Source organism: Poecilia reticulata, chromosome 4 (genome assembly GCF_904066995.2).
Source record: "Poecilia reticulata chromosome 4, P_reticulata-male-v2, whole genome shotgun sequence".
Lineage (NCBI taxonomy): Eukaryota > Metazoa > Chordata > Actinopteri > Cyprinodontiformes > Poeciliidae > Poecilia > Poecilia reticulata.
Genome location: NC_088833.1, coordinates 9,632,258 through 9,654,514, shown reverse-complemented (window position 1 = coordinate 9,654,514; position 22,257 = coordinate 9,632,258). Strand labels below are relative to the sequence as shown.

Below are 22,257 nucleotides of genomic sequence, written 5' to 3'. Positions count from 1 at the left end.
ACTCAGAAATTGCCATGTTTTTCCTAGAATATGTCGGAAAGTTTTTGGAAGTAATTTACTATTTTCTATCTACAATGGCCTTAATATGTCATTGCAAGTTTAAAATATAAACCAGAAGGAGGGTGAAAAAGAGTAATATGGAAATTAAATCTCTGAAAACCAAACAACTCACAAACATCTAGACATTTTATTATGAAAATAAGACAAAACAAAATATGACCACATTCTTTTCCTTCAGACATGCATATTAGCGCTAATATAAACACACGGAGACAGCGTTTTGTCAGACAGTCTCTGTGCTGCAGCTGCAGTGCAGTTCTTTCTTTCTGAATAATTCACAGGAAGCCACAGCGTGAGCGCCGCAGGCCGTCCACACTCGCTCTCATGAAGATAAATGGTGAATCTGTACATGGCTCACCGACGAAAGAGTGACTGGTGTTCAGGATGATTGGGTGTTTGTGTCTGATTGGAACCTTCGCCGATGAAGACAGTGTTGGTGTTCTTCACTTGGCCTCCTGAGCCTTTTTAGCGCTCTGTTTTTCTTTCGCCTGTTCGGAAAAACCCACATCGACCATGATGTTTCAATTGGTACAGCGTTGAAACAAGACGATTAAACAGTTTTAGCTTTTTCTTACAAATCAACCTGCTTTGCTTTTGAAAATATAATGTTCTCAGGTGATGTCGTCTAGTGTACAAAATGAAAACTGAAGCATTGATTTAGTCATTTCACTTGGTACTTTTCTAGAAAGGAGTGCCTCATCAAAAGTGGTAATTATTTTCCTTTTAACAAGCCTTTTATCTTCCTGGGAAAGAATTATCTCTCATTCTCAGCCCACAAAGAGTACCTGCAGGTCGCACCCAGATGGCTCATTAAGTTAATTGGCATGCTTAATGGCGGACGTTTAGAAATGTCATGGCACTTATGTTCTCAGACTCTGTGAACCCAGAGTCAATAAAGTCGTGGAAAACTGCAGAAAGAAGAGAACTGTTACCTTTTCCACCAAAGGTATTAGCTGTTGGTACTCTGCCAATGTCTTCAGTAGCTCCATGATGAAGGGAAGGTAGTTGTGCTTTCGTCGAATATTTTCAATCTGCAAGAAAGCAGAAATTAAAAGAACTGGGCAAAGCTAATTTGTCCTGCGACTGATAACAAAACCAGATGACAACAAATAAAGCAGAGCTTTAAATGTATGAACCATTTTGTATTGTTAACCTTATATCTTTTAAGCTTCTGGTTCTCCTCTTCAATAAGGAGCTGATACTTGGCAATCTCTGACTGGATGGAGCTAAGAAATGTGTTGTTCTGGTCTGTGTCCATGGGCTCCTCCTGCAAACATAGTAATGAAAACAAAATTTACTTATTTTCTTAGAAAAAAGAAGAGTCTAAACAGTTCTTTGGATACAGAAGAGTCTTCTGATCGGTGCCTATAGATGTAGACACATGGGCAGTGCTATACAAGATGTCACTCTGGAAAAGGTTACATGAGGTTTGGAAAAAAAAACTTTTGCTGACCTCTAGTGGTGAAATAAAAACCACAGCAATAGAAATGTTTAAGTAAGATTTTGCGATAAGCTTCTTTGCAGACTTAATTGAATAAAAAGGGATTTTGTAAAGGCTGAAAGTTTCAAGCAGCTTATGGTTAACCTGAACAACTACTGATTATGTGTGTCTAATATTGTAAGGACTTAATTTACTGCTGGATTCATAATCAACACCTCTGTCAAGGAGCCTGCAGCTTCTTTTTTAAATGTATCTTTGGATCAAAGATACATTTAAACAAATGACTGTATGGACTGCAGCAATGAGAAAGAAAGCTGTAATTTAAAAATCCTAAATGGCAGATCAACCTGACAGAAAGCAGAGAAAGCTGCTGCATTATTTAACATGCATGAAGTAATTACAATTTCTGGTGTGAGTTGTGCTACCAATTACATGGATGCACACAACTAACCGGTTTGGTGACTTCACACTACAGGCTAAAGCTTGTTTTATGCAGAAGTTTACTCATACAGCAATGTTGATATTTCACTTAAACTAGTGCCACTTCCACTAAACAGGTTTTGTTCATCCATATTAAATTGGAGGTATGTTTATCAGATGCTGTGAAGAAATACGTATATTTGTACAATTTTTCACAAAATCACTACAGAGGTTGTCAAATGGCTAAAAACTCTTGGATAGACATTTTAAAGTGGCGTGGCGTTTCACTAAAGCAAAATGAAGGATGCAGGGACGGAGTGGGGACCTTGGCGTGATGCAAGCTGAAGTGGGAGGAGCGTCACCTGCTGGTTTCCACCGTGTGAGAACACAAACTAACCCACAACCACGTGTGAAATTTGGCGGAGCTTTAAGGCTTTACAGTTAGTCACATTTTTTTGGTTAAAATGTAGTTTGGGCTCCAAAAAATAAAAGAATAAACAAAAAATACACAACAAAGATTCCCTCAATTTGCAACATGTCCCGTCCACTGCACACTTTCATCCCTCTGAAGACCCAACCCACTTCTCAGTGGTGTTTTGAGAAGTCAGCGAGGGTAAAGATGGCAACTGAGAGGTGGGAACAAAATGTGAAACGTCTCTCTGACTGGTATAAATTGACAAAAAGCTGTTAATAAACATCCTCTGGTTAATAACATCATTTCATACCTGAACAAAGTCAGGAATGCAGAGGTAGAAAACAGTAAAGGAGCAAAATGATCAGCACGTGCAACAAATGCAGCAGTGGAGAGATTAGCCAACAACAACAAATCTCAAATCCATGGTTTCATCGTCATTTTTGCAAAGCTGTTTCAGAAATTATTTAAGGCAATTTCTGAAAAGGACACCAGACTGACATATTTGTGAATCAACTACAGGGACTGTTAATTTTAAATTCCCTTTGTAATAACTTTTTTTCTGTTTTCCTAGTGAAGGTAAGACAAAAAACATTGAATTTTTACATTTACTAAACCTCTTGTTGAGGCTTTAGTTGGTTAATTTTGGGCTTTTTACTAGGTAAAAAAATGTAGAAACAGTTGTCTCAAAAGCATATTTTAAAGTAATAAAATTAATGCATGATTTAAGTATAAACAGCATTGTTTATTTTAAATTCAAGCATGCAGTTAAGCCTTCAAATAAGAAAAGTAATATTATTTCTCATTGCTTCTTACCTCTGTGAGCTGAGCCTGGAGCTCCGCAATTTTCTTCTCGTATACCATCTTCCTGTCGGATACGATGGCCATCAGGTTGAATCGGATCTCTCCTTCACTGTACCTGAAGAAGAAGACGAGAATTTCTCTCAGCATTTAATAGACTTAAGGCTTTTGTAAAAATGTATTTAATTATATTGTTTACTTCTGTATTCTTTTCTCAATTACTGGGCGAACTGCACTGATCCAGTCATCCTGGTTGCAGGTACCTTTGGCATAAAATACACAACTATGAACATCTGTTGTTTCCAAAAGCATGTATAGTACATCACTATCAAAGGTAATTCCTATATCTCATGTTAAGATCTTTTTTTTTGTTGGTTTTACAATTTATACAGAAACTTTAACAAATTAAAACATGCATAAAGTGAATCATTCTGTTTACCCAAGTCGATTGGTCCTTCCCGAAGCCCGTCCAGCTCATACAGTCTGCCGTTAACAGGGACATAGCTCACAAAGTGGAAGGCGTCTTCATCCTTTGCTGAAGATTTTGCATCAAATTCAAACATCTGCTGTCTTGAAAACACATAAAAACCCAGTCAAAGATAATCAGAATGTGACAAATTCTGATGTTAATGTTACACACAAATAGAGCAAAATACTTTTTCAATGTAATATTTGTATAAACTGTAGGGAAAACGTATTCTTTATGTTATTAGATTGAAAAAACGGTCCAAGAATGCTGGATATTTTGAAACTAACCTGTATTTCAGAATACACATATTAATTCAGCAGCTAATTTACAAATTTACAAGAAGCTAAAAAGAAAAGAGCTTGGGGATGACATGGGAAATCGCTCACCTTGCAAAGCTGTTGTGAACTTGTCGGATCACTTCAGAGTTGCTGAGAGCCAGACCCTTCATCTGAGGAGCAAATGCAGAAGACTATAAAACCCACGGTGAAACGCTGGCATCACAAAATGCAGAGGCGGAGAGAGATATGCAAGTCACGTTGTTTATCACTTCTCTCATCATAACTGAAAAATGCCAGCAAGTATAAAAGATACCATTTACGTACAGCTCCATCAAAACTCTGAGAAAACTCTCTGAACTCAGTCAGTGTGTCGCCGAGCAACATGTCAGGATGGGAGCAGTTGAGCAGAACGCTGATGATCGCCTGGGTGGCACATGCATTGTTTATGACCTGGAAATGGCACACAGAGCAGAAATTACACACATTTAAAAGCACACAGAACAGCCACTGATTAACAGTAATAAGCATCTGCAGCATCTTCACACTATGCTGTTGGAAATGGACAAGGACTGTAAAAATACTAACAAACAGAAAACTGGTATTGGAGATATTCTTAGTGGTCACAGTTTTGTGGCATTGGCTTATATATATATATATATATATATATATATATATATATATATATATATATATATAGGGTCGCACAGTGGCGCAGTTGGTAGAGCTGTTGCCTTGCAGCAAGAAGGTTCTGGGTTTGGAGTTTGCATGTTCTCCCTGTGCATGCGTGGGTTTTCTCTGGGTACTCCGGTTTCCTCCCACAGTCCAAAAACATGACTGTCAGGTTAATTGGTCTGTCTAAATTGCCCTTAGGTGTGAGTGTGTGTGTGCATGATTGTTTGTCCTGTGTGTCTCTGTGTTGCCCTGTGACAGACTGGCGACCTGTCCAGGGTGACCCCGCCTCTTGCCCGGAACGTTAGCTGGAGAGGCATGGAGGCATGGAGAGGATGGATGGATAGATATATATATATAAACTGTTCATGCAAATATATTTCCTTCGAGTAGCTTGAATTAAATCAACGTTTTTATATTTATATTATCAGCACAGGGAAGATATTATGTGTAGCCGTAAAGGTATTTTGCCATTTAGCATGTGCGTCCACATAGATCTCATGTTTTGGAAGAACAGGAAAAAATATATATTAAAAAAACAAACAAAAAAAAAAACGAGTCCCATTGAGAAAAACAAATCAAAACACCCGGACTGAATCCACACTTTTCACATTTTATCTCAAATAAACCGTGGAAACATTTAACCTTTTCCCCAGTGAATAGCAAGTACCAATGTTATTGCTGTGACATTTCGATTTGAAACCATTCAAATGCTTTGAAGAATTGTGTAAACCACTTTATCTTTAATTGTTTAAGATACAAACCTACAGTTTTCTGACACCACAATGTAGCATATCTGTGTGCTACAGATAAGTTGTTTTTTTTTACAATAGAGTTTTAAATTTCACATTTATCCAGTAAACACATAGCAAAAACATTATCTTGGATGAACTATTTAACATTAAAGAAAACAAAGGCAAACAATTATTACTTAAACTTCTTTCAGTCCTGGGTTTATCCTTCGCTCAGTAGGTTTCATTGTAAACACAAACGATTTACCTGCTTAGCAAAGAAAATGTGGTCAAGCCTCGAATCCTGGACAATTGATCCTGCTGGTTCTTCCCCTGGCTGCCACTTGAAGAGAAAAATCAACCCGTGGACTGGCCTGAGGCAGAACAGATTTATTAAAAATTACGCCTTAAGAGAAGGAGTGCGATAAAGTCAAGTAGCGAATATAAACATACTTCAGGTTCTCAAAGTTCTCTGGTTCCATACTCCAGATCTCTTCAACCTGAGCCCCTTTACAGCCTGACAAATAAAAAAGCAGCATTAAACTAACATTTGAATAGCTGAATAAAAGATCTTTACACGCGGTCTGACAACAAACCCATTGAAAACACAAGTCCGCTATCATGACAGCTTGTTTTTACGCGCCGTCGTTTTTGAACGCTGAGTAATGCTAGCTATTTAGCTTTCCTGAAGAAGTTATCGACCGCTACCCAGTTACCGCATGCAAATGTTTCAAAAGAGCAAAATTCAGATGCCATATTAAGATTATCAGCTGGTTATATGTAAACACAATGAAGAAAATTACTCTGCACCACCTAATTTAGAAGTTAGCTTTGCATCAACTAGCTAGCGTTTGCGCATAGCCACATTACATTGAATGAGCTGCCAACGTTTGGAAAGAAAACACTCACCGAAACCTTTAATGAGCTCCGTGAACACTCCAGGGTCACTCTCCATCAGACACCATTCTCCTGCGCTGCCAGACATTTTTCCACCGCACAGTTAAACCCTCAGAACATATATATTTATCAAATTATTATAGCTTAGCAGTGCACACGCTAGCTAGGCTAATTAATTGTAGCACGGTGACCTCACTTCTGTGCGGTGCAATGTGTTCTAACTGGGTACGCGCGATTTGTTTTAGAGGACGCACCGGTGGGGTGCTACCGCAACTTTGCAAAAAAAAAATAAACATATATATGTTATGGTCTAATATCTCGTCTTGTATGCCTATGAATTTTTGTGAATGTTAAATGCAGAAATGCATCTTAATACAGTAGCACATCAATAAATGCAACATTTAATTCAATAAAAATGTGCGTTATAATTTCTATATTATTAGTGCTTGTAATTCACTGATACGCTCCAATATTAAAATGTCAACGGAAACCAAAAAAAAATATCACCACCAAAAGAGGAGATAAATGCACACAAATGCTCTGGAACTTGAGAAAGGTCTGTCTTTTATGTTTATTAAATAATATACATCTGATGTACAGGAATAAAAATATTTTCTCCTATTTAGGCTCACCTGAAACCGTAAACACTTTGACATGCATTGGAGATTCTTTATCGATGCTTTTCTCTAGTAAACATTCAGACATTCACAGCTATTGCTAAAATGTCACAAAGCAATAAGCTACTTAGATACACATAATGTTGTTCTCCAAAATTTGCAGACTAGCAGCATAGCAAAAGTGTGTGTCTGAAGTTATAGTCAGGTGTTTTAATATTTCCAGGTATCCCAATTCCAGTACATATTAAAGTTTAAAACTATTTTTTTCCCCTTTCATTTTGTAATTCAACAAAGGAACGGGAGTGCTTTCAGAGTTTACTTAATGTTTTAAGATGGGAGATTTTAATAAAATGCATACTAACATTTCCCACCTCTGAGAAAATACAAGCAAATTAGACATCAACAATTTGTTTGACTTTGATAAACCAAGAGCATGGACATGTTCATAAAATTTGTAACTGCTAGTATACAATTAAGCAAAACATTAAATAATAGAGGATTTAAAAAGGCTACAACGACGGTTAGTCATTTAGAGGGTTCAAAGTGTCCACTGCCTGATCCCTCGGTAACGCAGCAGGGGGAGCACCGCTCGATGAGGGGCAGTAACTTTCCCTGCTGATGGAGCTGCTTGGTGTCAGAGCCGCCCCCAATGCAGCTCCCGTTCACAAAAACTCTTGGAACCTGAACAAATAAACAATATGGCAACATAGGAAAATTTAATGTGTGTCACCTATAGGGAAAGCTTTAAGAGTCTACTGCTTAAATAGCATTTGCAAAAGAATCCCCCCCCCCCCAAAAAAAAACATCTTTAACAAACATCTTCTGACATGTTTCTGGCCAGATATCTGACCACTCTGCTTCAAAGAATCAGTAGAGTTCATTTAAATTGTTTGGTTAACACCCAGCTTTTACTCAAATTTACAATTGGGTTAAGACAAAGAACACTCCATAAGCTTAATTATCCTGCTTTATTCCTTCTAAACCCTGTTTTCACATGTTTCGGATCATTTCAAAACATTAATACTACTTCCAGTCAGAAGAAACTTGTTAATAAAATCAAAAGAAACTAAAATCTGGCACGGTATGAATAATTTGGGGCTTATTTGTGGCTGAAATAAATACAAAAAAAAAAGTATGTATATATATATATATATATATATAATTTTCTTTAATCCGAAAGTTAAAATAAACTGTTCATTAAAGGTCTCACGTTAAGATCTAACACTCTTACTGTTCTGACACCAGTCAACTGTGCCAAGGCCTCCTGAAGTCTCTTCCCATCGTTGTGCTGGTCCAGTTCAATCACCTTGTAATTGGCACCAATTTCATTAAACACATTTTTGGCCATTTTGCAATAGGGGCAGGTGGTCTTGGAGAATATGACAACACAGTTCTGTGACACCATCTCCTGAAAGATTGAGGGAAAATAGAAATTAGCCTGTTATAAGGCTTTAACTGAATATTTCCAGGATTCATTGTCCATGATTGAACATTAGATACTTTTTTTCATCACAATTAGCTTTTTAATACAGGTATCAAAAGTAAGTCATGTAACTGAAAATAAAACTAGCCAGGAACAGACCCCCCAAAAATCTAATTCACTTCATTAATAGTTCTAATTACAAACCGAACTGAAAAACAACTTGAGGTAATCTGTAAGATCACACTGACAGACGATGTGTATGCAGACCAAAGATTAAAGAGAGCAGGAACCCAGCTGAGAAGCAACTATACATAGATCTGTCTTCAGAGATATTTCAAACACTACTTCTTGACTTAAATCATAAATCTAAAAGACAAAGAGTTACTAGGGAGTTTCAAAGGCATCCACTTAACAGTAGCATGGCGAAAGCACGAGGTAGATTTGTAAACAACTACTCACCTGAACAAGTTGTACACAGGCTGTACTGGAGAGACCCCCAGTACTGGAGGAGGTAAGATTCCCCATCCTGAAGAAAAAAAAAAAAAAACATAGGCCCATTTGGCACAAGCAAAGGAAAACATGACTATGAAAACTAACACACACAGCAAGGTACATTTAATAACCTTAGAAATGTGATAATGCCAAAGGAAGGGAGGAAAGGAAGGCAAAATAGTAGAAAAAAAATGAAAGAAAACTTAACCATAGCTGCAGCTTTAGCAATAACTGTAGAAAGTAGCAACACCGTGCACTCACTACTGCTGCTTTAGTTAATGGCCTTTCTACAACTGCAGCACGGTTTAAGAGACCGATAATCTAGGATTATCCACCTAACAGGGTTAATAAGCAAATGGTTCAAATGTCTGTCTAACTGCCCAGAAGTGTCTACTCAATTAAAAAGACAACAAACTATATGCATGTTTATAATGAGGATTATATTGAAAAGTGCATTACTAACATGGTAAACCGCAATAAGCTGTAAAGTAATAAAGGAAGGGACAAAGTTGCCCTGCTTGTTGAAAGCAATGTTATGTTGACATTAAAGCTTGAATGAGTAGTTATTTCACAAATTTTAGGGAATCTAGTTCAGTTTATGAGCTGTAGTTCAGAATCAAAAATTTAAAATAAAACTTTTTAAGTCTGGTCTAAATTCATCTCTGCTGCATAATTTTTCCTTAAAATATCAATTTATATAAAGGCAGTTTCTATATCACAGAAAATCATTTCCAATGATGACCTTCATGACATGGAATAAGACTTGGTCTGATATAATATAAACAACTTACATGTACTTCAAAATAAAGTTCTTTATTTGTGAAACAGGACTTGTTATTTAATGTAACTTTCCAAAGCAGGAATAATCTACACTACTCTCAAATTTCTTAGACGTCCCGCCCTCCGGAGTCTCTATCCTATTTATGTAAACATGAGTAATTTAATAAATATATTTTATCTTATCAGATCATTAAATACGTTTAAATGACGTTGTCATCCTGTCAAGTTTGTTGTCTTATTTTATGTTAAGTCTTTTAAAGATTAATTTTATTTGCACAAACACGTTGGAAATGCTTTTCTTGGAATGTCAGGAAGACGTAACTGTGTTTTAAAGCAGTATTGTGGGATTTATACCTTGGTTGATTTTTGAAACATCTTTTCTAAGTCGGTCAAGCGTCCTTAAAAACAATGAAATAGCACTTTTGACGAATCAACGCTGTTCGGCGTCTGGGACAACAATATCTTCACAGCTGCTGAGTGGTTTGCTAATGTTAACGGTACAATTACAAAAAGGACGAGTAGTGTCAAACTAGCAAACGTGGACGTTTGATTAAAGTAGTTGAGCTGCTGTATTTTCTACGTAAAGCAAGCAGGAATGACCTTCTGCAATGGGTCCATACCACTCTACGAAGACAGTCTGCGTGGACAAACATGGTGAAAAATGAACAAACGGCTAGTAAAGACTCGAATTTGTCGCTCGAATAAAACATGTTGTTAGTGTTTGAGAAGCTCTGGAGCAACACAACACAATGTTTAAAGCTTTTCGTCTGGTTTTGCCCTCTTATTTACACCGTTTCTGTCCGATTCCCACCTTACGAATGGAGCGTCCTTCTTCTTCCTATGTGAATAGGTGGCGAATCAACTGAAGTGCACGCTACCGCCACCAACAGGACGGAAGTGAAGCAAAAAAAAAGTTATGGTATTTGGTGTTTATAGAAAATACAGTAAGGACACATTTACAACATGAGTAATTAAAAATAGCATCATCAGATTATGTGTTTGTGACAATTTATTTGCGACAACTACACAACATAACATTCATAAGGATCTGTGGCAAAATTGGTATCATGCAACAATATTTGAGTTTTTACAAATCAGTTACAATGAGATACAACTCGAGTAAAATGCCGTTGCACCTGCAAATACTTGAGTGTTGGAAGTAAATTTAAACCTTGTGTTCAAATTCTAACAATGTCATATACATTTTACAATTGTTGGACTACAAAGGCTGCTGCATTAACTTATTTTACTTTTCAGATTTTTTAATATTCCTCCCCATGTGCAATTCTGCTTTCAAAGGTTTATAAGAAATACATCACATTTCAAATCACACAAATGGAAAGGAATTTGTCCTTGTTTCAGCATGTGAAATATAAAGAGGAGCTTTGCATACAACATTTTTAAAAAAAAAAGGTGTATTTCAGTTAGTTATCCACTTTCAAGAGGTTTACCAAAAACACATTAACTCATATTTAATTATTGTTCTTAAATGTACTCAAAATGATTACATATGTGACAATTGTGTTTTTAGTTTTCGTTGCTCAACACTGCTGCAAGGTCTTGAAAAGTATGTGTCTTGGAATACAATAGCCATTATTTAAATGCAGCTACTCTAAAACTTAAGCTTTCTCTTTCCATTTATCTCACTTTGTTAAAACATAAAAACAAGAAGAAAGGCATATCATTTAACCTGCATGTCTCTTTCCCATTCCTTTGTCAAAAGCAGAGTAGAATAGATCCATTCTGAATTTCTCATTGACCATTCTGGCCCGCCTCAGGCAGCAGATTCAACCACAAATCCCAAAATACCTGATGAGGCAGCACAGAAATGCTTCAAACAGCTTTTTCAGGAAGGAGGAGATATATGCATCATCTCAGAATGCCTTTACACCATCAAACAAATCAGCAGTTCAGATAAAAAAGCAGGCAGGCAGCATTTAGATTACCTTGACCATTGAGGAGGAAACTATTTGTCCAAAACAAATCAATAAATGCCATGGATATAGGAATGAACTCGTAATTTTTAATTCACACATACTTTAATTATTATTTTGGCGCTGTAGACTAAATGTCTTAGAATCATATTTGAAGCAAGTCACAATAAGTGGTAGAGAAATTGAAATGATAAATAAGGGTGGTCATAGAGGAAGATAAAAACTGATTCTCATTGACTGGCTAAATAGTTGCCATGGTAATGGTCTTTAAAAGGCTTACAGTGCCGGCTTCAGGCCTTTTTCATGGTTTCTGACTAAAAAATACATACAACTTCTGTTACTGGGAAAATAAAATATAAAAGGAATGGCAGACTACTTTATAGTACATTTCCAGTGTTTTTTTTTTGTTTGTTTGTTTGTTTTGTTTTTGTAATGCAACTGTACAAAGGCAGGGCTTAGGGTAAAATTAAAATGTAATATTTTAAAAAGAAAATAGCTTCACCAACCTCAATACTGAAGTGACAACAATATAAAACAGCCTAACATAAATGGCACTTTCAGAAAACGTGCCCCAGCTCCCATGTACAACACTTTGGTAATGACGCATGCAGAAACATTTCAAGCCGCATTGAAGTGCTGACGTGTGGAGCGGGCATTGGGTGACAAATTGTTTGTGGATGGATTTGCACCACTGAACACCGCAGAAACACATATAGTTCAAAAAATAATAGAGAAGCACATCATTTATCACACAGATGTAATGAATGCTAATTTAATTTCATTGAACCCATTCTGAAGGGCTGTCATTGTAAAACTATCGGTGCAAGATTTTACAGAGAAGAAAAGAGAGGAACCCAAAACTGCCTACGATTACTCAGAAAATGGACATTGCACTGTGGATAATTTGTCTATGGAAAAGGATGAGCAGTCATTAGAGTGATCTATATCTTCCACCTCATTGTCATTAGTCCTGTGATGCTTCATTGTGACAAATTAGAGACAGCGTGGGGTAAGTTGTTGACATTGTATTATAAACCTGTAGAAGACATCCACATCGTCTCGGTGGACTTCATTTATTCATGTCATTTCTTCCTTGTCTGGGTTATGTGAGGTCAGAGCCAATCCCAGCATACAAAATACAGACTATCACATTCATTCTTATCAGAAATTCATTGCCTCAAATCCCCCTGATTTCGTTTGTGTTTAAGCATGGCTGGAGAAACCCCACATGTGCAGCACGTGCTTGTTCTGTGGAGGGACTGAAGAAAAACTCCACATGTGGGGAAAATGATTGTCTGATAAGAACTAATCTGTACTTATAGGATCCTAATGAAAATAAAAAAAGTGTATGCCTTTTTTCAAAGCTAGTTTCTAGCAAAAAGAAAAAAAAGGGTAATCAGAAAGAATAGATGAATTATCGCTTTAAAAAAATTTATTACATTGGACATTATCAGAGAATGCTGGTATACAGAATCTTAATCGCAACACTGAACCAGTCTGATACACATCACTTCTCTGCTTTATTCCTGATTAAGAATATCATTATGCGTACTTTTATCCAATTGATTTGTAAATTTGTCCTGCACTGCACACCAGTATATCATGAAGTATTGATAAAACATAGTTCTGTAGATATTTTTCTTTCTTCTTTTGTTTCTCTCCCTAAAACCAGATTCAACCTAAAGTGTAAGCCTAGAATTTCTTTGTTTCAGAGAAAAAAATAATAAAATTGATTTTTTTTTTTAGTATTGGTGTGTCCAAGAAGTAATATTTTCAGTTTCATCTAATCAAATAATTACTTCTTTTGTTATGTCCATTTTTTCCGCTTTGAAGGGAAAAATGCTTCCTTATGCTGATTGGAAAATATAGTATTAGGAAGACATGGACTAGTCATGTGTGCTTCACAGTTTCACAGTTTTTTTTTTAATACTTTTTGTGTGAACCAAGTGAAGTGCAAGACAATTTCCTTTTCATGTCCTTTCATCTTAAATTTAGAAAAGAACGTCTGATGAGCTTAAAGTTTTTTGCTTTGTGTTTATGGTGTTTTCTGCTGCTACCCACTGCTTCATGCCTGAAAGCTACAAGGAAAAATATTAGTTCTCGTCTCCATTGATCAAAGTGTAGCTCATGGCAATAGCTTGATTGAGTGCTGCTGAGTTTCTGCTTAACAGGCAATTAGGGGAGCACATAATATTTCATTTTTGGTCAGTTTATCAATAAACTAATACTAGAATCTTTAACACTTGCCATGCATATCTATTAAATTTGTGTCACAGGGATTTTTCAATCTGTGTGAGTTTCAGTCAGGAATGGAGCTTGACTGTAGTTCCTCCTTTGCTTTACAGCATGTGGAGATTTTCTATTTCGATGTGTTGATAGTACCGTCAGTCAAGAGGGGCTGCAGACAGGGGGGTTTGCACTGAATTTCATTTTGGCTGATTAGGGCTGATGGGTTCAAGTCTGAACTGCAGCCAGGGACAGATAAAATTCATGAACTATTAAAAGTTAATGCTGGGTATAAATCCTGAGTTCTTATATATAAGAATAAAACAGTGCCCTCATTAACAATAACTATAAAATCTACAATACTAAATGAAATGATTATGATTTCTGCAACCTCTTTACCTAAGTAATTTACTATTATAGACACAACTTTTTGTTCAGTGTTTGGATTTGGTAGCAAATAATGCAATTGGTTCCCTGCTCACTAGTTTTGTCAGGAATGTCAAAATGCATAAATGTTTATCTCAACAGCGATTGATGTACAGAGTGTGGCAAGTCCTGTTTGATTTTTTTTTGTTTGATTTTTTTTTTGTTAATGTATGTTAGAGAAAAATTGGGAAATGCTCCTCTCGAAAAGATGACTGTCACAGCAAATTATTAACTTTGAAAACAAATGAGCTCTTCTTACACTTGGGCTTCCTCTGGTGGTTTCAGGTTTCCTGGCTGCTACATGGCAACTCAAACCAGGAGCTTACTCTATAGATTTTCAAAGAATAGATGTCTGAAGACTGAACGTAATAAGCTCCGATTAACACACTTTTATAGGTTGCATCCAAAACTCATCTTTTTTGGTTGAAGAAAGAAGGTTCTTATCCATGAATTTGATGGTTGTTGTTTTTTTTTACTTTTTTCCAAAAATGCAGTGTTGAATTGATTCCAAAGGACTCAATAATGGTTCTTCCATGAGCAGCCGTCGCTCACGTAAGCCTTCTCTGAGTCATTTAGATAATTCACTATGAAACTTATGATGCCTGCAGATGTGCCAGGGAGAGAGAGAGAATATTTCAATCCATTACTGTGTAGTGTGCTGGCAGTGATTCATCACCTCTCTAGTGACCATCCTCACCCCAAGAGGCAAGACCTTTCATGGAGCCCCAGACAAAGGGCAACTGACACTAATTTTATGTTTCTTCCATTTCAGAATATCTACAACAGCAAGGCAGGAATGTGTGCCACTCCAGCCTTGTGGAGGTCCACTCTTTTCCCCATGATGTTCTTTCCCCGTTGCGATGAAGAATTGATTGCAAAAGATTCCCATATTATGAACCATAGTTCATATGCAGTGGACCTGGTTCATAGTTTCAACTTTTCGTACATTTTTTCTGTGAAACTTAACTCCAAGTTACTGCCAGAAATACCTAGGAGCAATGAGACTTGACTGGCTGGGATTTTCAATGCAGCCAATCTGAGAGCAGCATTTATTTTCCTTGATGCTGATTGGCTGTACATCTAAGAGCAGAAATAAAGAAGACTGTATAGTTATTAGACTTCATGGCAAGTATTAGAATATGAAGTTATAAGCTTACAGATGGATAGTTGTCATTTTTTCGCCACATTGATACAACAATAACTAGCCAAAGTTCTGGCTTAGTTGTAGAGGATCGAATACTTGTTTCATTTAGACATTTATGAAATGTTAAAATGAAACTACCAGAAATTCACCTGGACATCAAGTTATAATTTATTGTGTCTAGTCTGAACAGCTACACCAAGATAATCCACTTTATTGGTGTACTACCTCCACTGTCTGACTGCAGGCAGGAAATTTGGTTAAAACCCTCATGGCAACTTTATGCTGACAGAGTCCACACATCCAGGCCCACAGGGCGAGCTGCATGTGATTGGACTCCAAGAGCACCTGGCTTGGTCTCAGCAGGCTCCCTCGCTGGCTCTGCTTCTCCTCCGTAGAGTTTCACTGGCATAATAAATAAAAAGCTTCACATAACTAGCTTGGAAAAAGTGAAAAAAAAAAAAAAGAATTGTTGGGTGTTTCTTTCATCTTTTAAATTGCAGCAAATTTCAATTATAAGACTACAAAGAGTTTTTAAGAAGTCAATTAAAGCCCTGAAAACTGAAACCGCGTTAAGTCTGGTTCAACAATTTATGTCAATTTTAATGGCAAATGGTTTTATTATTAGTCAAAATAGGATGACACTGCATCCCAAAAATGTACATTTATGGGTTTGCTGGTGGCCAGTTTGAAAGGCAAAACTGTTGTGAGGTCAAGAAGTACAGAACAAATATCTGACCCAATTTTATAAAATGAGTCAGAGAGCAACATGTTAGAAAATGGTCTGGGGACCAGACTGAAGCGCAACTAAAAATAGAGGCAATCTTTGTGCAGGTGGCAACGAGCACACTGTGGGAGTACACAAGGTTAGAGGTGAAATGAGATAACGCTTCCAGATTTCTCTGTATTGTTTGGGCTCAGGGAATGTCATTTCACATCAAAGTTCTTAATGGGTCTGGTTTGCGAAATCAATCTAGGCTCTTTCAATTTCTCTGCATCCGAATTTCATCACTGAATGCCTATCTAACCGCTACTCTCAAAAACACAACGGTTTCCAAGTGCAAAACAACTGAAGCAATGGAACAATTTGTGAGACCATCACTATTAATCACTGCTGTGAGAAGAAAATCTGTGAATTCATCTGGAGCCCTTATAGAAATGTAATTCTCCCATTGCCACAAGTGCATATAGCTGTGAGCCGCACATGCATACTACACTTGGTTCAATGCTAGCATGTGCTGATGTAATATCTGTTTGCCACATGCTTTAGCTTTGAGCTGTAATCAGTCGGCAAGGTCCTGCGAGAGGCTGTCATGAATTGTGTAAGCAGCACCGTATTTTCCTCCCCTCTCCACCTCCTCCAGTGGACAATCAGCCGTTCCTGATTACACTCATGACTCAGGTTGCCGATTGGCTGTCAGGGAGCAATCATGCATGTGTTTTGTTTAGAGGCAGCAATGTCTCAAAAAATTGTGAAAAGAAAAGACAAAAGAAATAAAAATAAAAAAACAATGTGTGATGCTCTGAGATGCTAATTAAGTTCAAAAGAGTTATAGGAAGGATAAGGACAGATGGAAAATTGGCAACACAACCTTTATTGATGATTGAATATCAACTTCTCTCTTCATGTCGTCACAACTATGACTCAAAATTTTTTGAAGTATTATAGTAATTCCATTTTAAAAGATCCGTACTCTGGAATATTTAATGACTCTAATCCAAAGAAAATTATCCTAATGACTTCGGTAATTCCCTTTTTTACCAGCAGTGTCAGAACTGCACCTCTAAAATAATCTGGATGAAAACCTTGGAAATTATTGATAACATTAATCTTTCACATAACAACTGAGAACCCAATGGGTTTAATAAGTGTTTTATTAACAATACCAACAATAGTAGTGATTCATTTTAAAATGGCAGGAAAACACAGATTTAAAAATCTGAAAGAGTGTTACAGACTTGACATGCAGAGTTAGTTTTCTTTAACACAGCATTTTAAATGTGGTTCAAAACAGTTCAGTTTTATTCTCATCGAGCCAGCGCGCCTTCTTCCATGTTTACACCCTTGCATCACTTTGTTTCAAAGTTATAAAAATGACTGCTTTTTGCTTTTCTGACAAAAAATGTCTTTCTACTTGCCACAAAATGCTGTTTCTCTGATTAATAATCTCCCATCATAGATTGTCAGTTTAGGTGGATGATCATGTCGGCTTGAAATTATAATATATAAAAATAATTTATGTCATTCTTAGGAGAAACTTGCTCAAGGTTTTAAACTTTTTCAAATTCAATAAGATGCCGAACTCTTTCAAATATAAGTCATTTCGTTGTTGTTATCCTGGAAAACATGCACCAACAACAGTCCCACCATGTATTATTTCAGGGCAATTCAGCCTGTTGACACCCAGATTTAGGGTTACACCAAAGAAAATCAAAACCATAAATCCCATATTTGTGCAATTTAAATGAATTTTGCGCTCCCCTCCCACTCCTGTGTCATCTCTGGTTTTCAAATGTCTCCGCTGAAAGACCGGACATTGCATGTGTCAGCTGAGATGTGCCGGGCTATTGACGGTGACATTTGTTTTAGGGAAGGTTACGACAATGTGGCGAGTAAGTATTCTCCTGACTGCTGTCAACACGAATAGCTGTTTTTGTTCTTGTCGTTGAGGCGATGGGTAGAAGGACCGCAGTTGACACAAATTGGATTGGTGGCATGTCAGGTTAGGGTTTAGAAATTTAAAAAGGACAGGACCGGATTCTTTTTGACTTTGTGTGTGAGAGATTGTGTGTCTGCGTGTGGGGGTGTGTGTGTGCGTGTGCGTGCGTGTGTGCGTGTGTGTGTGTGTGTGTGTGCTGGGCTTGAGAGACGGTTTGCGTGTGAGGGCTTTGGGGCAGCTTTTCTCCTTGTTATTCAGGATGGACGCTGGCCAGTGTGTGTTTCTGTGATAGGAGAGGCGACACCAGTTGTTTCAGACGCCCAAGGTGTCAGAGGAGATTTCACAGCTCCTTGAGCACGGTAATCCTGGAGCTCTTCATACAAGATGGCAAATAAAAAGGCCCCCTGGAAGATGCTGAGACACTTCCTGATCCCTGCTTCCCCTGATTTGTATCACTCCACACCATGAAGTGCTCTGGCCCTTTACAAATAAGGTCAACGCCACCTTGTTATGTTGCTTTGTAGTTGCCCAATCGACATACAACCGCAAGACAAGCTTAACCTTAAAGTGATAATATATGGCACGTGTTAAATAATTGTCCCGTTCATCCTCCACCCTCAGAATATTTACACATGATGTTTTGGTAGTAACCCTGTGTGTCAGTGTGTCTTCCCAAATGACACGTTAGCACATTACCACATGACTTTTTACTATGAATATTTTAAAGTGTCTACAGTGTTCATGGAGTGTTCCTTATCAAAGGTTTAATATTCATTCTTTTTAAATACTTGACTTGTCTTTTAGAACATCCTAGGTTTTAAATATATAACTGTCCGGCACATTTGATGCTTATTTCTGTATATCAAATTAACTTTATTATTATTTCTGCTTGTGAAGGCGCAATGTGTGGAGTTTTTTTTTTTTTTGCCTCAAGAGGGCAGGGTTGTGCTGTTCTGTCAGCGCCTCAAAGTTTAACATGTAAACGTGACTTTTGAAAGAAATTTGCTCAGCTAAGAGTTGAAATCTTTACCTGCAGCTTTCAACCAATGAGAGCCTCAGAAGCTATTGATCTTGTTTTAGATATATTCTCTACAATTATTTGCTTTTGATTGTATTATTACCCATTTTTTTCACTTTTAGCCCAAGACTTTTCTCTTGTCCAAAGAGAGCTTAGCCTAACAGTTTGTAAAGCAATAAAACCTAGCAGTACCACAAACCAACGCCATACATCAGAGTGAAAATGCTGCATTTATCTCTAATAATCTTCGACCCCTGAGGCTCCAAGGGCCAAGGCAGATAAGTAAACAGCCTGTCGCTGCTGCTCTGCCTGTGTGGGTGGCCTGCAGCAATCACAGATGACGTTCTGTTGGTCCTAGAAGCTGGCTATCTATCACCCTTTTTCTTTCCATACTTCTTTTCCTCTTTTATCTTTTTTAAGAATCCATCTTCCTGTGCAGTTTTATCTGCTGGCTTCAGAACCCCCTGAGCTGAGTTCCCTGTCTCTGTGTCACTTTGTCAGAAGCAGCAGTAACGTTGACCTTGCAGCAACTTAAACACTTTATCAGAAGCACAACAATCTTCTTCATGGGGAGGCACATCAGCAAAAAGGGGGAAAAAAAGGGAAGTTATGGGATTGCGTGTGACCAAGTTGGCGCTGTGGGGTTACATCACTATTGACCAGACGTCATACAGACAGTTTTCAGAAAGTTGAGACTCATTTTTCTCAAAGAAAATATTTCCTCACAGGAGTAGCTTTATTCACTTGAAGCTGCTCATGGAAGACAAAACATTAATAATTGATGCTCTACAATTTTCAGAAATCAGAATCTGGATAATAAATGCTCTTTTATGCATCTTATTTATTTTGCAAGAAAATGTGTGACTGACTGAATAATTTCATGTAACTACACTCCTATTTATATATGTTTTGGAAGGAGAGCTGTTTTATTTTTTCTTTCTTTCTTTTGAATCACAAGAATTTGATCAGAGTGACTGGAAGCCACGGATCGGTTCGTATGCCCACTGAGCTGGCAGATTTTGCAGCTGCTACAGCCTCTCTCTAATGACAGGTTGTTACCTGATGATGAAAAAAGCTGCCTCAAAACGTAGAAAAAAATAAATAACAGTTCCGTTTTCATGGATAATTATTTTTGTATGCACGTACATGCTGCCTCCAAAAGAAGTTTTTTTTATGTGCATTTTCCTCATAAGTTTAGATGCAAAAATTCATTGTGAACGTAACCTCAAGCAAAACATTGCTTTTAACAGCATTTGTTATTGCAACATAGTAATGACAAAATAAAAAAAAATAAAAAAATCACGTTATGTCAGTGAACTACTCAGTGTTTGGTTATAGAGAAAACTTTTTTTTCCCAAACAGTCTTTATTCAAATTAGCAGAAAGACACATTTTGTTGTCTACCAGAAATACATACAAATACATGTTGTAAATTAGATAATATAGTGTGTAAAATATTTAATTAAAACTCATCAAAGAGAACAGTTTTTATATAATTACTTTCGGTGCACAAAAGTAAAAGGCTGACCATTCCAAAGTGGATCCAATGAATAATAACTATTTTCCTCAGTCAGTTAAACTGGCTTCTTACAACATGATACTTATTGTCACGCTGAAAGCTACTTTCTGATGACTTTGAAAGATTCTGATCACAAGACTGACCTTTAGCATCTGTTCACATGGAGAGATGTGAGGTTTGATAAAAGATGTGAGCGCAGACACACACACAGCTAGTTTTTAACTCTGTCCTGAATCGCCATAAGAGTAGCTGCGAACAGAGAGACAAAGATACATGATCGTGTTTGGAATCAATAAACAATATAAACTTCATGCACCAGCTTGACATAACACTATTGGACATCACGTCTGTCTAATAGTTGTTTATTCTGTTTTGCTGTCAAACTGCCTCAACCCATCAAGGCTTAAACCACATTAAACCACTGAAGGTGTGCTGCGCCACCTGACTCCAGGATATCAGCAGCAGATCATTTTGGTCGTGTAAATTGTGAGTCAAGGTCTCGGTTCCAGAGATGCTCTATTGGCTTCAAATTTGAGAGATTTGTAATCCGAGTTAAATCTTCCATCTCGTTCCACCTCTCAAATCTTATCTGTAAAGTTTATTCATCTTAGAGGAAGCCTTTGTAATTTGTCAAACTGTGATTATGACCTCTGGTCACATCTGATTAATCTGAATAAACTTCTGAATAAAAAGAGGTTTATTTAGAGTAAAAAAAAAATCTTAATACATTTTCTTTTTACAGTTTGCTATGGAAAAGCAGTTTAGGTTTCTGTTACTCATTAGTAAAAAGGGAACTCACTCATCAGTGGTTGAAAAGACAGAGCTACGCAGCAGGCATCTCATTACTGTTAGAATTTAACATAATTTGTGCAGCAAAATATAATGAAAATTCCGAGCATCACAGTTTGGATGCATTCTTTTAAAGTACATCAACCAACCATGAGTTTAGATACTGAAATGAATTCTGCAGTACAGATCCAGTACAGACCTGAAGAACACTAAGCACATGGTAATTGTCACCCTGACAGGTATAGCTTCATGCTGGTACAACAACCATCATTACTGTAATGACTACATTTGCATGAAATGCTACATCTTTGAGTTGGTGCTTCTGAGTCTTTTACCCTTCTATTATATCACATTTTTATGCATTCTCAGGGGGATACTTTTCAAGTTTTGCATGGAGCTAAATAAAAGAGCATTGGGCTCTCTGCATTTTGCATCAAGGAAGTAAAAATGAAGTTGTTGTTAAAGGTAACTCCTTTTTCTGCAGCAATGAAATATCAGTTCCTCTTCAACCACTGCTCTGTGAGAACAGAACTTTGGTATCGTGGTCATAACATCATCCTCCCGATTCATTAGCTGTGTAGGTTGTCCACCTTGTCCACTCTCTTATCTAAAGTTCGTTGTCTGTACTTGTATTTGCATCACATTTCATCAACTCCAGAGGACCACAGAGCGCTTCACTCTACAGTCAGTTATCATCCACCCATTCACCCACACACTCATACACTGATGGTGGACGTCATCATCAGAAGATATAAGTGGATGGTGGCCACAGTTGCTGTTGGGCAGTCTGACAGAAGCTGCCATGCAGCCCTCTGACCACCACCAGGAGGTAAGGTGTAAGTGTCTTGCCCAAGGACACAACGACAGAGACGGGTGGAGATCGAACAAGCAGAATGAGGGATGAGCGTCTACCATCATCACTTTTACTGTCTGACAGCTTTAGTGACAGTAATAATAATTATTCAAGTAAATTTGCTCAGTTGCACAGAAATAAGGTCCTGAGTTTGAATCCCAGCCTCCCATCATTTATATAAACAAAAGCCATGTTCTCTAAA

General features: G+C 37.3%; 2 protein-coding genes across 4 annotated transcripts; both read right to left on the bottom strand.

Moving 5' to 3' along the window:
- Window positions 1-168: 168 nt before the first annotated feature.
- uchl5 (ubiquitin carboxyl-terminal hydrolase L5) lies at window positions 169-6,412 on the bottom strand. The gene is made up of 11 exons (XM_008406669.3): window positions 6,191-6,412; window positions 5,735-5,798; window positions 5,550-5,655; window positions 4,206-4,331; window positions 3,990-4,051; window positions 3,574-3,704; window positions 3,334-3,397; window positions 3,150-3,252; window positions 1,214-1,327; window positions 993-1,091; window positions 169-548 (listed from the first exon to the last, which is right to left on the bottom strand). The coding sequence occupies exons 1-11, from the start codon at window positions 6,264-6,266 to the stop codon at window positions 504-506; spliced, it is 990 nt and encodes a 329-aa protein (XP_008404891.1). The 5' UTR covers window positions 6,267-6,412; the 3' UTR covers window positions 169-503.
- Window positions 6,413-6,730: 318 nt separating this feature from the next.
- On the bottom strand, window positions 6,731-10,389 carry glrx2 (glutaredoxin 2). Of its 3 annotated transcripts, none has more exons than XM_008406666.3 (4): window positions 10,302-10,389; window positions 8,678-8,744; window positions 8,027-8,203; window positions 6,731-7,476 (listed from the first exon to the last, which is right to left on the bottom strand). In XM_008406666.3, the coding sequence occupies exons 2-4, from the start codon at window positions 8,741-8,743 to the stop codon at window positions 7,321-7,323; spliced, it is 399 nt and encodes a 132-aa protein (XP_008404888.1). In that variant the 5' UTR covers window position 8,744; window positions 10,302-10,389; the 3' UTR covers window positions 6,731-7,320. The 3 variants fall into 3 exon arrangements, with proteins under 3 accessions (XP_008404888.1, XP_008404886.1, XP_008404887.2); XM_008406664.2 differs by lacking the exon at window positions 10,302-10,389 and adding an exon at window positions 10,091-10,273; XM_008406665.3 differs by lacking the exon at window positions 10,302-10,389 and adding an exon at window positions 8,842-8,861.
- Between the last annotated feature and the right edge of the window lie 11,868 nt (window positions 10,390-22,257).